Source organism: Cetorhinus maximus, chromosome 21 (genome assembly GCF_964194155.1).
Source record: "Cetorhinus maximus chromosome 21, sCetMax3.hap1.1, whole genome shotgun sequence".
In the NCBI taxonomy this organism is placed as follows: Eukaryota; Metazoa; Chordata; class Chondrichthyes; order Lamniformes; family Cetorhinidae; genus Cetorhinus; species Cetorhinus maximus.
In genome coordinates this window covers 54,768,330-54,781,437 of record NC_135899.1, presented here as the reverse complement: position 1 = coordinate 54,781,437, position 13,108 = coordinate 54,768,330, and the positions used below count along the sequence as shown (strand labels likewise).

The window sequence follows — 13,108 nt, the reverse complement described above, 5'->3', positions numbered from 1 at the left end:
TTTCTGTAGTCTTTCTCCATTTAAATACTATTCAGCTCTTCTATTCTTCCTGCCAAAGTGCATAACCTCACATTTTCCCACATTATATTTCATCTGCCAAGTGGCACTCCACTAGTTACAGGTTGCCATCCTGAACATGCCCCACCTTATCCCAACTCTCTGCCTTCTATTAGTTATCCAATCCTTTATCCATACTAATATACTACCCCCAACACCATGGGCTCTTATCTTACTAAGTAGCCTTATGTGTTTTACCTTATTGAACACCTTTTGGAAATCCAAATATATTACATCTACTGGTTTCCCTTTATGTATCCTGCTTGTTACCTTCTCAAAGAATTCTAATAAATTTGTCAGGCATGATTTCCCCTTCACGAAGCCATGCTGACTCTGCTTGATTATATGATGCATTTCTAAATGCTCTGCTATTAGTTATAATAGACTCTAACATTTTCACCATGATGAATGTTAAGCTAACTGGCCTATCAGTTACCTGTATTTTGTCTCCCCTCTTTTTGAATAAGGGTGCTACATTGGCATTTTTTCCAATTCTCTGGGACTTTTCCAGAATCTAAGGATTCTTGGAAGATTACTACCAGTGCATCCATTATCTCTGCAGCTACTTCCTTTAATATCCTAGGGTGCAACCCATCAGGTCCAGGGGACTTATTGGCCTTTAGCCCCATTAGTTTCCTTAGTACTTTTTTTCTAGTGATAGTTATTTTTATTTCCTTCCCCCACCCGCACCCCCCAACTTTTACCCCTTGATTATTTAGTATTTCTGGAATGCTATTAGTACCTTCTACTGTGAAGACTGAAGCAAAGTATTTATTCAACTTCTCTGCCATTTCCTGGTACCTCATTATTATTTCCCCAGCCTCATTCTCTAAGGATCTATGTTCACTTTGGCCTCTCCCTTCCTTTTTATATATTTAAAGAAGCTCTTGCTGTCCATTTTTATATTACTTGCTAGTTTACCCACAAAGGTTATTTTCTCCCTCTTAATTTCTTTTGGTCATCTTCTGTTGGATTTTAAAACTTTCCCAATCCTCTGGTCTACCACTAACCTTTGCCGCATTGTATGTTTTTTCTTTCAATTTGATACTGTCCTTAACTTCCTTGGTTAACCATGTTTGGTTTATCCCCTTCCTAGAATCCTTCTTCCTCACTTCCTCATAACTTTGTTGGGAGTCATGAACTATGTCCTTAAATGTCTGCCATTATTCTTCAACCATCTTTTCTACCACACTCCTTTCCCAGTCCACTCCGACCAACTCTGCCCTCATTCTTTTGTAATTACCCTGATTTAAGTTTAGCACAGTTGTTTCCGACCCAAGTTCCTCACTCTCAAACTGAATGCTAAATTCTACTCAAAGTCTTATGATGATTCCTGTTAATAAGCTTAATAATGTGTTAGGACTGGCTGCCAAGTCAGGTTCTAAAACAACTTGAAGTGAACACAAGCTTTGGGACCAGTCAGAGCCCTATTAAATCTTACATGTAATACAAACTTCAATCCCACACCCCATCAAAGGCTTTCAGATCTCAAAAAGATGTCCAGCAGCAAATAATAGGCAAAAATAAATATTTAATATGAAAACTCATTGGACGGGATTTTCTGCACCCGCATGTTGCCGGGATTGTCTGCTTCTGACGCAAGTCAATGGATTTCTGGCTGGGGCACCGCCTCGCCCGTGGTGGGTTCTGCCCGTGAAGTGGCCGGAAAATCCAGGCCATTGTTTTCCAGTAAAGCAAAATGTGGCAAAGATATGGTATAATACAGATTTTCAGTTTGACATGCCCCAGGCAAGACGCAGCAATCGCTTGAGAACTTATATTTGTCTGGCTGCTCTCTGTGATCTCCTCAGTGTCTAATCTCCAAGGTTTAGTTGCAATCTCATAGGGGTTGTGTTCAGAGAGTGGCACTAATTGTGACTACCTTCATTCCAGACATCTCCAAGCTGGTTGAATGTAAGAGGCCTTTGTGTACAAAGATCACCAGACTCAAATAATTAGTGTTTAATTCAATCAATGGCATTAAGTGTGGGGAGGGGATGTGTGGGTGGTGAGAATGCAAGATGGTTGACCCTTAGCAGCGCCTGTGTTCAAATTTCCAGGCGATCACAATGCACGAGCGTTGCCTTAATCCATTTCCAGAGGAATGGAGCATTATCTCAGTGTTTTAGTTTAATTTTATTGTTTCCATTTGATTACAATTTGGATCAATAAATATTAATAGAAATATTACAATATGCTACTTTATCTATTAAACATGATTTTTAGATCCACAAGTTTCTGAGAAATCAGATTGAGCTGCACCATTTCTGCATTTTAACTCCATTAGTCTTTGAGCATGTTTGTCCTCGCTCCATCTGTCTGAGGTGCCACATTTTCTTCGCATTTAAATAGCTTTATCAGAGCATCAGAGAAGTGCATTGTACCAAATCTATTTTCCCTGGATGTAATTCATGCAGAACTGGTCATTGCAAAATATCCAATATCAAATAAAAGCAACAATCAATTAATATTTCAAGCAGAGCATATATTGACATTACTTGGTGCATTGGCCTTTGAGCTGGACTGATTTCGTGAAGTGCTTTCTGTGGAGGTAACAACTTGGTGCGCTGAATGACATTTTATGTTCCATCCTTTCTTACATTCTTAATTCTTGGAATTTACAAGCTCTATAATCAGATATTTCACTTTCCAGCATTTGTCTGCATTGCAACAATGTTTGTATATCAAAAAGTGTTTTGGGATAGTCTGAAATTGTGAAAAACACCATGTAAATGCTCTCCATCTCTTTCTTCACTTCCTTTCATTCGCTCACTTATCTGTGTCTATTGGTCTTTGACTCTTCCTCACTCGCCCACACATTTGCCAGTTCCAAGCTGAGAGCAAAGGTAGATGTCCAAACAGCTTCCAAAATCTCTAACCATCAAAAGGCCTGCAAAAGCAGCCTGCTGCAACTTTCCTGATTTTTCTTCTCTCCTAATGGAGAGGGTGCTTTCACCTTTTGTCACTGCTCCATCCCACACACAAGTACAGCAACTCTCTTAATGAGAAGTGTTGACACAAACCTACCAGTTGACATTAAATTACATTGGCACATGGAAGCTATCTCTTTCTGAGATCAGTAAAATGGCTTAATCTCTGAATCAAAGACAGATCCAATTAAAAAAAAATGCTTTGTTCTCCTGAGAGACATTTCTGCCTATTGTATTATTCATTCTGTTCATCAGTGTGTTTTGTAGTGTTTTCCACGCTTAATGAGAAATTGCTTGTTATGATGAGTTATGATACTTTTAATTGGTGACAGCAGCCTGATTGATTACCATATAAGACAAAATTAGAAATATCGCTTATATGCAGAAAACTTAGCAGTTTTCATAAGCAAGCGGTCAGTTACCAAAAGGCTATTCACATTTAATGTAACCCCTTCATCGCCTGCCATGTTGATAATGAAGCTGATTTGCAGCATTATTTTCTAAATATTTTGGAGAAATGCTTAATCAAGTTTATTTCTAAGTTGCTAAAATTGTTCTTGGTCTCAACACATTGTCACCCATTTCTCCATTACACTGGCGTTGTGTACCGAAAGCATGGTTCATCATATATCAAAAGAACATAGTAAAGAGAAGCAGGGGTAGAGCATTCAGCTCTTCAAGCCTGGTCCATCATTCATGGTGATCAGGGATGACCTTATACCTCAATTCCACCATCCTACACTATCTTCATATTCCTTAATCCAGTGGTTTTCAACCTTTTTTTGGTTAGGAACCCTATAGTATTTTGTGAAGTCCTGTGGAGCCCCCAATCCTCTCTCCCTCCCCACTGTGTGTACACCCCTCCTCTTTCAGGTACCATGCCCTAAGATGGCATTGGCGACAATTGACTTCCATTGGATTAGTTCATGGTTATGCTTGCCAAAGTGCTGCAGTGGTTTGCTGTGCCTTCTGTAGTATGGCTGACCAGGAAACTCTTCCGTTTTTTACCACCTGCCATCAGGCTGATAATCAACCTGTTTGGCTGTGTTATGCGTGCACCTTCACTGGTTATTTAGCCTTGAAGTGGGACTCAAACCCAGAGCTTCTGGCCTAGAGTTAGAGGTGCCACCACTATGCCACAAGACCACCCATATGTATAACTATAAAACAAAAACGAATATTAGGTAAAACATAATTGAATGGACGAATGATTATTTTTCATTAAACATAAGAACAAAATTGAAAAGTTTGGTACCATTTTCAAATTGTGTGGAACCCTTTAGGAATGCTCAGGAAGCCCTTGTTTGTGGGGAACCATGGTTGAAAAACACTGCCTTAATCAAACTAAGGTTCTAGAGTAACAGGGAATAAGATTTTGGGAGAGTTGGTTTCTAGGTGCATAATAATTGGGATTGGCTATGATGCTAATGGTTTCAGAGTCTTTTTGGTTCCATTACTAAAGCTTTGTGTACTTTCATATTACTGTGAATTACTGTAGCTGTGAGTAACATGGAGGGAGAGAGCCAGAAATAAAGACCAATAATTTTCAGAAGAGAATTGGATAAATGGAAAGGAAACATTTACAGTGCTATGGGGAAAGAGCAAAGAACTGAGGCTGATTGAATAGCACTTCCAAAGACCCAGCAGAAAGGCATAAGGGGCTAAATTATCTCCTTTTGTGCTGTGAGATGCCCTTGTTAATAACTCTGAGGTGGGAAGACAGCAAGGGTGAGGATCTGTAGATAGGAAATTTAGTTTCACAAGGGCCTTGTCGAGTTAAAAGGCAGGACCTGTTTAAAATTTTTCAATAGGTTTTCCACCCTGTAGCCTGTTGAATTGACAGGTTGGCTGCTTATCAGGTGGGAAAGCAACTCGGGGGAGATTAGGATCTTTGGGGTTTGAATGTGGGCGATCCAGTTTCTCAGGGGCCACGGCCAATCACGGAAGTCTGCTGGGGGAGAGGGTACATGGGTTTCTGGGTGTAGGGGGGGAAGCCCCCATGCAGGCTGACGAATTTGGCCCTTCGCACCTTGTTTTTTGAGGATGGGAAAACACGGCCTTCAGGTGTTAAAAATAAGACTGAATTTAAAATGGAGGCATGCAGCCTCCTTCAAATACTTTACTGACCAACCCAAATCCTGAAAGCGCATTGGTGCCACCCTCACCCTCTCCGATTCACCTCCATTAAATCCTAATGTGAGTTAGTTAGAAGCGGGTTGCAGTCAGATTTCCAATTTTATATTTTTTTAACCCACTGCACCCCATCAGCCAACCCCTCCACTACCCACCCATCCGACCCCAGCTGTGATGGAGTAATATTGTCCCCAGTGATTTTGAACAACTGTTAGTTTAATCTAACCAAGTACATTATACTTTCAATATATACTTTCAAAAACAGAAGATTCATCAAACACTCAGCAGGTCTCTCAAGAGCTGCACAGAGAGCAGGTTTAACCCTTCAACGTGTAATCCTTGTACTCATTGAAGCCAGTGATGTCAGTTTTTCGAATGGAACACACTTTAAGAACATGAAGAACAAGAGTCAGCTATTCAGCTTGTCATGCTGTTCAATTAGATCATGGCTGATCTGTAACTGAACTCCAACTTGGTTCTGTAACCTTCATTATCCTTGCCTAACAAAAATATGTATCAAAGTCTCAGTGGCAAGCATAACCAGGCACTTGAATATGAAATAAAGCTCCCTCTGCCCAAACCCAAAATTGTGCCTGAACTCCAGCCTCAGATGAATACCCTTAACTGTAGCACTGTGACTGTTTTCTACACGTACCATCCGTGTGGATTCTAGTAATTGCAATTACAATGGCAAAGGGAATCGGCACCATACTAAATTGCCTTCAGGCTCCACCTCATTCAGAGAGAAAAAGAGACTGTACTCCCCTCCTGTGTCAGGCATGGATGTTTTACCTCAAGTCCCACTGAAGTGAACACAGTGTGCTGATTCATGGCACAACCTGTGAAAGGAAGGGAAGTTTTTTTTTAGTCAGTACTTGCCAGCATAAAAATGGTGGGAAGATTGCCTCTGTTTACTATTTCAAGCTTTACAACTTCACTCAAAATAATGGCCAGAGAAAATACTGCTTCTGCCTATATGAAGATGCTAGTGTTTAATGATCAGAGGAAATTTATTCCCCCCTCCCGACTTTCAACCGATTCCATGAGGAGCACACAGACTGTGTTGAATGTTATTTTGCTTTTCTGTTGCAGGAGGGATCTTTGAATTAGTGGAAGGTGGCACGGTGGGAGCAGAAGAGCTAGCCTTCAAATTTGCAGTCAACAACATCAACAGGAACAGGACACTGCTTCCCAACACCACCCTGACATACGACATTCAAAGAATAAACATCTACGATAGCTTCGAAGCATCCAGGAAAGGTAAGTCCCTGATCCAAAGGATGTCACTTGCTGTGCTTACTCGATTTGATTGCATTTCAGTGTTCTGCTCTGTTCATCTTTGCATTTGTGCCAGCAGCTGCTCAGCTGTAGGGGAGAATTTGCAGTAGATCCTGCTTTCCAATGAAGGTCCAGATTTTCGCTCCCAGGTTGGGTGCGCAGTGCTGGGAGAATTCCTGGCTCTGTGAACCTGACATTTCAAAATGGCTGCCTCAGGTAAGATTTTCATTCCGGGAAGATGGGCTGTATTAGAAGTCAGGCCTGCAACCCTGGGAATAAGTGCAAAGGCTGCCGGGTGCGAAGGCGGGCTAGGCGGAAGGCTTGCCTTTGTGCTCTGGCACTGTGTTGAATTAGATAAAATTGAAGAATAAACAAAAAACAGCCCTCCATTCCTCACCCCATCCATACACGCTCTCTATGGCACATCCATGCCAAACTATGTCATCTCATGCTGCCACCAACACTCACCCCCCCGCCCCCCCCCGCCTCCGCCCCATGGTCCCTCATACTCCCTATGACCATCCACCTAACCCCACGGCTCCTCATGCCCCCTATGCCTCCGCCATATCCTCACGGCCTTTTGTATCCCCTATGCCAACTTAGTGCCAACTCATGCCATCCTAACCCACCCAAACCACCACCCTTTGCCCTTATCCCATCCATGCCAACTCACCTAGTATCCTTTGACAGTTTCTTGACAGCTTTGACAGTTCTTTGACGGCTTGCCCATTCTTTGACAGTTTGACCGTTAGATCCAATGAGTTTATGTACTTTTTTTTACACACATCCATGTTTAATTTTAACAATCCCAAAGGGTGACTTTCCTCCTCCAAAGGTGTGCCAGGACCATATCCAAAGGGGTATGAGTGTTACCTCTCCAAATGGTTATCCAGAGATAAGGCACACTTTGTAGGAGGTAAGGCCCACTTTGGGATTGTTAAAAGTAAACATGATTGTGTGTAAAAAGTGCATAAACCCATTGGAACTATCAAGCTGTCAAAGAACTGTTGAGGAACTGTCAAGCTGTCAGGGAACTGTCAAAGGATACTAGGTGAATTGGCATGGAGGGGGTAAGGGAAAAGGGCAGTGAGTGGGAGACATGGGTTGGCACTAAGTTGGCACAGGGATATGAGGGGCCATGGGGTGTGGGTGGGAGCATGGGATGGCATAGATAGGATACGGGGAATCTGTGGGGAGTGAGGGGGATGATGGGGAGGGCTGGAGAGCTGTTTTCTGGGGTTTTTTGTATTTAATTCAACACAGCGTTGGAGCAGAGAGTCAGGCCTTCTGCCCAGCTTGCCTCTGCTTCTATTCCAGGGATGGCGGGCCCGGCTTCCAATCCAGCCTGCCCTTCCCAGAATGAAAGTCTTAACCTGTGGGTGGCCATTTTTAAAGGAGTTCTCCCTTCTCTATGTACCCGACCCACAAAAATCTGGTTCTTAAAAAGCCAGCTGCCTCTTCAAACTATGCATGCACAAACCTTGGCCCGACTTCACTCCCACCCTCATGAAAATGGAACATGCCATATTCGGCGTTGGGACTAATATCTGGGGTTCCCGGGAGAGCACTCCATCGTGTCAAAAATCTGGGCCAAAAAGTCTTCACAGGAGTGACCTTTGGAGCAGAATCAGCAAGAGATCTCCTGACTGATTATTGTCCTCCCTTAACTTACATGACACTGGTCAATGTATTCATATTTTTCATTTCAACTGCTCTACTACCTTGCGTATAATAAGGGCTGGCAATAAAAATTATCCAGTCATCAACTACCTGTGACTTCTTGGTAAAAGCTCACTTAATCCTTCAACATGAATAACAATGTGCATCAATGACATGTAAAAGTTACCATTCCCACTCACAGCCACTGACAATATCGGAAATGATCCAAAACCACCTGGAGTAGAAGCACATGAGAACACCAATACATGGTGACGCAGAGTGACAGGATGTAGATTTAAAGCCATGCCATTTTGATTTCAATGTCTCTGTGCCAAGTAAAGTCCAGAGGCTGGATTTCTGAAACCCAATGGGGGCTGGATTGGAGCCGATGGGCCCAGACAACACCCACTGCCGGCACAGATCCGCCTCCAAACCATTTTCAAAAGGGAAGGGTCAGGAGCAAAAATCCTACTCGCCTGCAAGTGGCGGGTAGTTAATAAAGACAATTAATAGAACTATTAATTTTCCAGTCAGTAGCTGGGTCCCCTGCAGTGGCTATAGCATGGCAGTGAGAGGGGGCAGCCTCCCAACTGCGGACCAGGGATCCAGCACACCAGTGGGCTTTTTAAACCCCTCTCCCCTCCAGCCTTCATACCCGTGATGGCCTCAGCTGCAGCCACAGGGAGGCTGTGGAAGGATTTCCCCCTCCACATGGATGGCCTGGGAGCTGTGGCCACTTCCTATTTTTATATTTTTAAAAAGTGCTCAGAGGGCACCTCAAGCTGGAGGTGTCCTCTCTCTCTTTCTCTCTTACATATGTTGGCAGCTCCCACGTTGGACGGTGGGGCTGCCTTTATTGCTGGAGGACCTCCTATTTGCCCTCCAGCCTCGGGAGCCTGCCTGCCATCCTTAATTTTACAGCAAGTGTGCCCTCTGGCCATTAATTGGCTTGGCACTAAAAAGTCATATTGGGCTCCAGGTTGCGACCTGGAAATTCTCCTGATGGAAAACCTAGCCCCAGGTCTCTAGAGAAGGAAGAGGGAAGTCGTTCTTGACCTGCTCTCAAGTGTCTCACTGTGGTCAATCGAGAACCATACTAACAGGAACATATGTCCTGGGGAAACCAGAGGGACATAAAATAGAAAAGCCATGACTGAGTTAATACCACCCAGCCAAAAAGGCTTGAGTTTATTGAGAGCAAAGCTAAAGATTTGTGCAAAGGCTGGGTGTGTCAGACTTTGCCGCCTTCCAGCTCCGTACTTGTTAGCACACAACAGCTTATTGAGAGGTAGAAAGCATTTCATGGGAGATGAGTCTAGTCATTACTGTGATGGTAAATATAATGAAAAGCAAAAAAAATGAAATGTTTAGCTTACAGCACCAAAACACAGAATCAAATTCATTCTCTCAGAACTAACACTTATGCAGCTGGGTTAATAAACAATTTGAAGTCTGAGTTTAGCAAGTTTTTGTTTCGCCTGGGTGATACTAATATCACCAGCTGCATTCTATTCTACTTTGTACTCAAGTTAATATGTTAATGAGGCAATGTCGCAGGAATAGTGGTTTACAAATTCACTCTAAATACCAATCAGAATTGATCTTCACAATCCATTTACAAAATCAGATGAAGTCAAGACCAGGCTCAGCCTGCCAATAAACACTTTCTGGCTGCACTCATGAAGAATGTTTACTTAGGAGATGAGTCAGCAGCTTCAAGAGACAGTAGGAGAAAATTGGTTATTTATATTCAAATATCTACAATCAAATTGCATATTAACTAATTTTCCCTCATACAGTCATTACCTCCCCCCAAGAAAATTTCCTCGAAGGTAAAGTCAACAGAAATGGTCAGATCCTAATGAGAGTTCTTTGTAATTGATGTTGCAAAAGGTTTGGTGGTGTTACTCTCTCACATACTGGTCACTGTTGATGGCTCTGGTTCTTTTTCATCCAGCCTGTGATCAGCTCTCATTAGGGGTGGTTGCAATATTTGGGCCTTCTCACAGTTCCTCGTCGAATGCTGTTCAATCTATCTGCAACGCACTGGAAGTCCCTCACATCCAAATCCGATGGAAACATCATCCCATGGACAACAGAGACTCTTTCTATACCAACTTTTATCCTGACTATTCCTCTCTCAGCCATGCTATTCTGGACCTTGTGCAGTTTCTGAAATGGAGGACAGCAACCGTGGTTTATGATGATAGCACAGGTAAGTTAAGAACTGTATTTATGCGTAGATGGGGGGATGAGTGTATGAGATGGAGAGGGGGCTTTGAATCGTAGAATACAATCAGAAAATAATACGGCACAGAAGAAGGTCATTTGACCCATCGTGCCTGTGTCAGCTCATTGAAAGAGCAATCAAATTAGTTGCTGCCTGCTGCTCTCTCTCCATTGCCCTACACAATTTCCCCCTTCGAACACTTGTTCCCTTTTGAAAGCAATTGTTAAATCTGCTTCCACCACCCTTTCAGGCAGTGCATTCCAGATCATTACAACTCACTGCATTCCCCCCCCGCCCATTTTGCCAATCATCTTAAACCTGTGTCCTCTGGTTACCAACCCTCCTGTCACTGGAAACTGTTTATCCTTATTTACCCCCATCAATACCCATCATGATTTTGGACATCTCTATCAAATCTCAGAGGTGTCAGCTGTGGCTCAGTTCATAGCACCCTCGCCTCTGAATCAGAGGGTTGTGGGTTCACGTCCCACTCCCGGAAACCAAGAACTGTGATTGTACTCGAAAGAGTTGCAATCTGTGACTGTTGATAAAAATATATTTTTTCTATCAAATCTCCCTATAACATCTCTAATATAGGAAAAAAGAAAACAGTTCTCTAATCTCTCCATGTAACACTTCCCATGTCCCTGATACCATTCTGATAAATCCCCTCTTCCCATCTCTTAGGCCTTGAGATTCTTCCAAATCTGTGGTGCCCAGAAAGGAAAAGTTGCTCCAGCTTTGGCCTAGCCTGTGTTTTATAAAGGTTTAGCATGCTTTCGTTATACCTTTGTTATAAAGCCAACATCCCATATCCTTTTTAAACAGCCTTCTCAACTTGCCCTGTCACCTTCAAAAACTTGTGTATGTACATCCCCAGGTCTCTCTGTTCCTGTGCACCTTTTGAAATTTAGTTTATATTGTCTCTTTTCATTCCTCCCAGCAAAATTACTCACTTCACACTCTGTGGCTGGAACCTTCCAGCCCCTCTTGCTGGCGGGATCCTCTGGTCCAGCCGATGTGAATGGAAGTTTCAATGGCTTGTTGGCCCCACCGCGGGGGAACCTGCCACTGGGGGGGTGGGGTTTGGAAAATTCCAGCCTCTGTGTTAAATCGCAACTGCCATGTGCCTGCCTATTTCACCACTTTATTTATTGCCTACTGAAGTCTGTTACTATCCTTCTTATTGTTCATGACATTTCTAAAGTTTGTGTCACCTGTAAACTTTGAAATTAGACCCTGTACATCCAAGTCCAGGTATATATATCAAAAAGAATAGTGGTCCCAACACTGACCCCTGGGGGCACCAATGTATACTCCCCCACTACCCCCTGCGCCCAGTCTGAAAAACAACTGCTCACCACCACTCTGCTTTCTGTCTCTTAGCCAATCTTAGCCAATTATGTATCCATCCAACCACTACCCCTTTAATTCCCTGGACTTCAATTTTGATAACAAGTCTATTATGTGATATTTTATCAAATTCTTTTATAAACCTATATACATCAGCCACACCACCCTCATCAAACTTTTCTGTTACTTCAAGAACTTAATCAAGTTAGTGAAATTTGATTTCCCTTTAACAAGTCCATGCTGGCTTTTATTTATTAACCGATATTTTACCAAGTACCGATGAGTTGTTTCCAAAACTATTGTCTCTATAAGTTTTCCCACCACTAATGGCAGGCTGAATGACCTGTAGTTGCTGGGTTTATCCCTCTACCCTTTTTTTTTGAACAGTTATGCAACATTTTGACTACTCCCGCATCTATGGAGGGGCTGGAAGATTGTGGCAAGAGACTCTGCAATTGTCACAGCAATCTAGGATACATTCCATTTGGACCGAATGACTTTTCTACCTAGAGCTCTGTCAATCTTATAATTACCCCCTCTTTATTTTTACCCTATCAAATTTCTCTACTTCATTTTCTTTTACTTTGCATCTTTAGTGAAGACTTTTGGAACCTCAGCCATGCCCTCTGCTTCCATATGATGATTTTCTGCTTTGGTCTCCAAACAGCCCACCCTTCCTTTGACTGCCTTTTTACTTTCTATATGTTTAAACATAGATTTTGGGTTCCATTTTTAAGTTATCTGCTAATCTATTCTCATACCCTCTCCTTGTCCCTCTTGTTTTCTTTATTTAGTTCTCTACTTTTTGTATCGAGCTTAGGTCTCTTTATTATGAACCTGGCATTTGTCATAAAACTCCTTTATCTGCTTCATTTTAACCTCTGTATGTTTAGTCATCCAGGGAGCTTTAGATTTCAGTATCCTTTCTCCCTTGTAGGAATATGTCTCATCTGCATCTGAACTATCTCCTCTTTGAAGGCCTGTCATTGTTCAATTACTGTTTTACCTACCAGTCAATGATTCCAATCCATCTGGGCCATTTTGGTTGTCAATTTACTGAAATTAGCCCATCTCCACTTGAGAATCTTAACACTTGACTTTTCCTTGTCCATTTCCATAACTATTGACATTGTGATCACTGTTTCTCAAATTCTTCCCTTTACTTGCCCCACTTTGTTCCCTAGAACTAGATCTAGCACTGCTTCCTTCCTCATTGGGCTGAAAAAATACCGATCAAAAAGGTCTCCTACAAATTTCAGAAATACCTCCCCTTCTTTTCCCTTTATGCTGCTATTTTCCCAGTCTGTATTCCGATTTTTGATGTTACTAATTATCTCTAAAGATTTAGCATTTTCTGTAAGTTGCCCGCAAATTTGTTCCTCTTTCTTTTTCCCACTATTTGACGACCTTTAGTATACACCCTACACCATAACAGCTCCTCTATTGTTCCAGAATTCTAGGCAAATAG

General features: G+C 42.4%; 1 protein-coding gene across 1 annotated transcript in view; it reads left to right on the top strand.

The window, feature by feature from the left end:
* Positions 1 to 13,108, top strand: part of LOC144695885 (glutamate receptor ionotropic, kainate 3) — a 549,188-nt gene that overhangs the window by 179,085 nt on the left and 356,995 nt on the right. The window contains exons 2-3 of the mRNA XM_078566956.1: positions 6,213 to 6,380; positions 10,015 to 10,272. Of these exons, the coding sequence (XP_078423082.1) occupies positions 6,213 to 6,380; positions 10,015 to 10,272 (426 nt within the window). The remainder of the gene's footprint in view (positions 1 to 6,212; positions 6,381 to 10,014; positions 10,273 to 13,108) is intronic.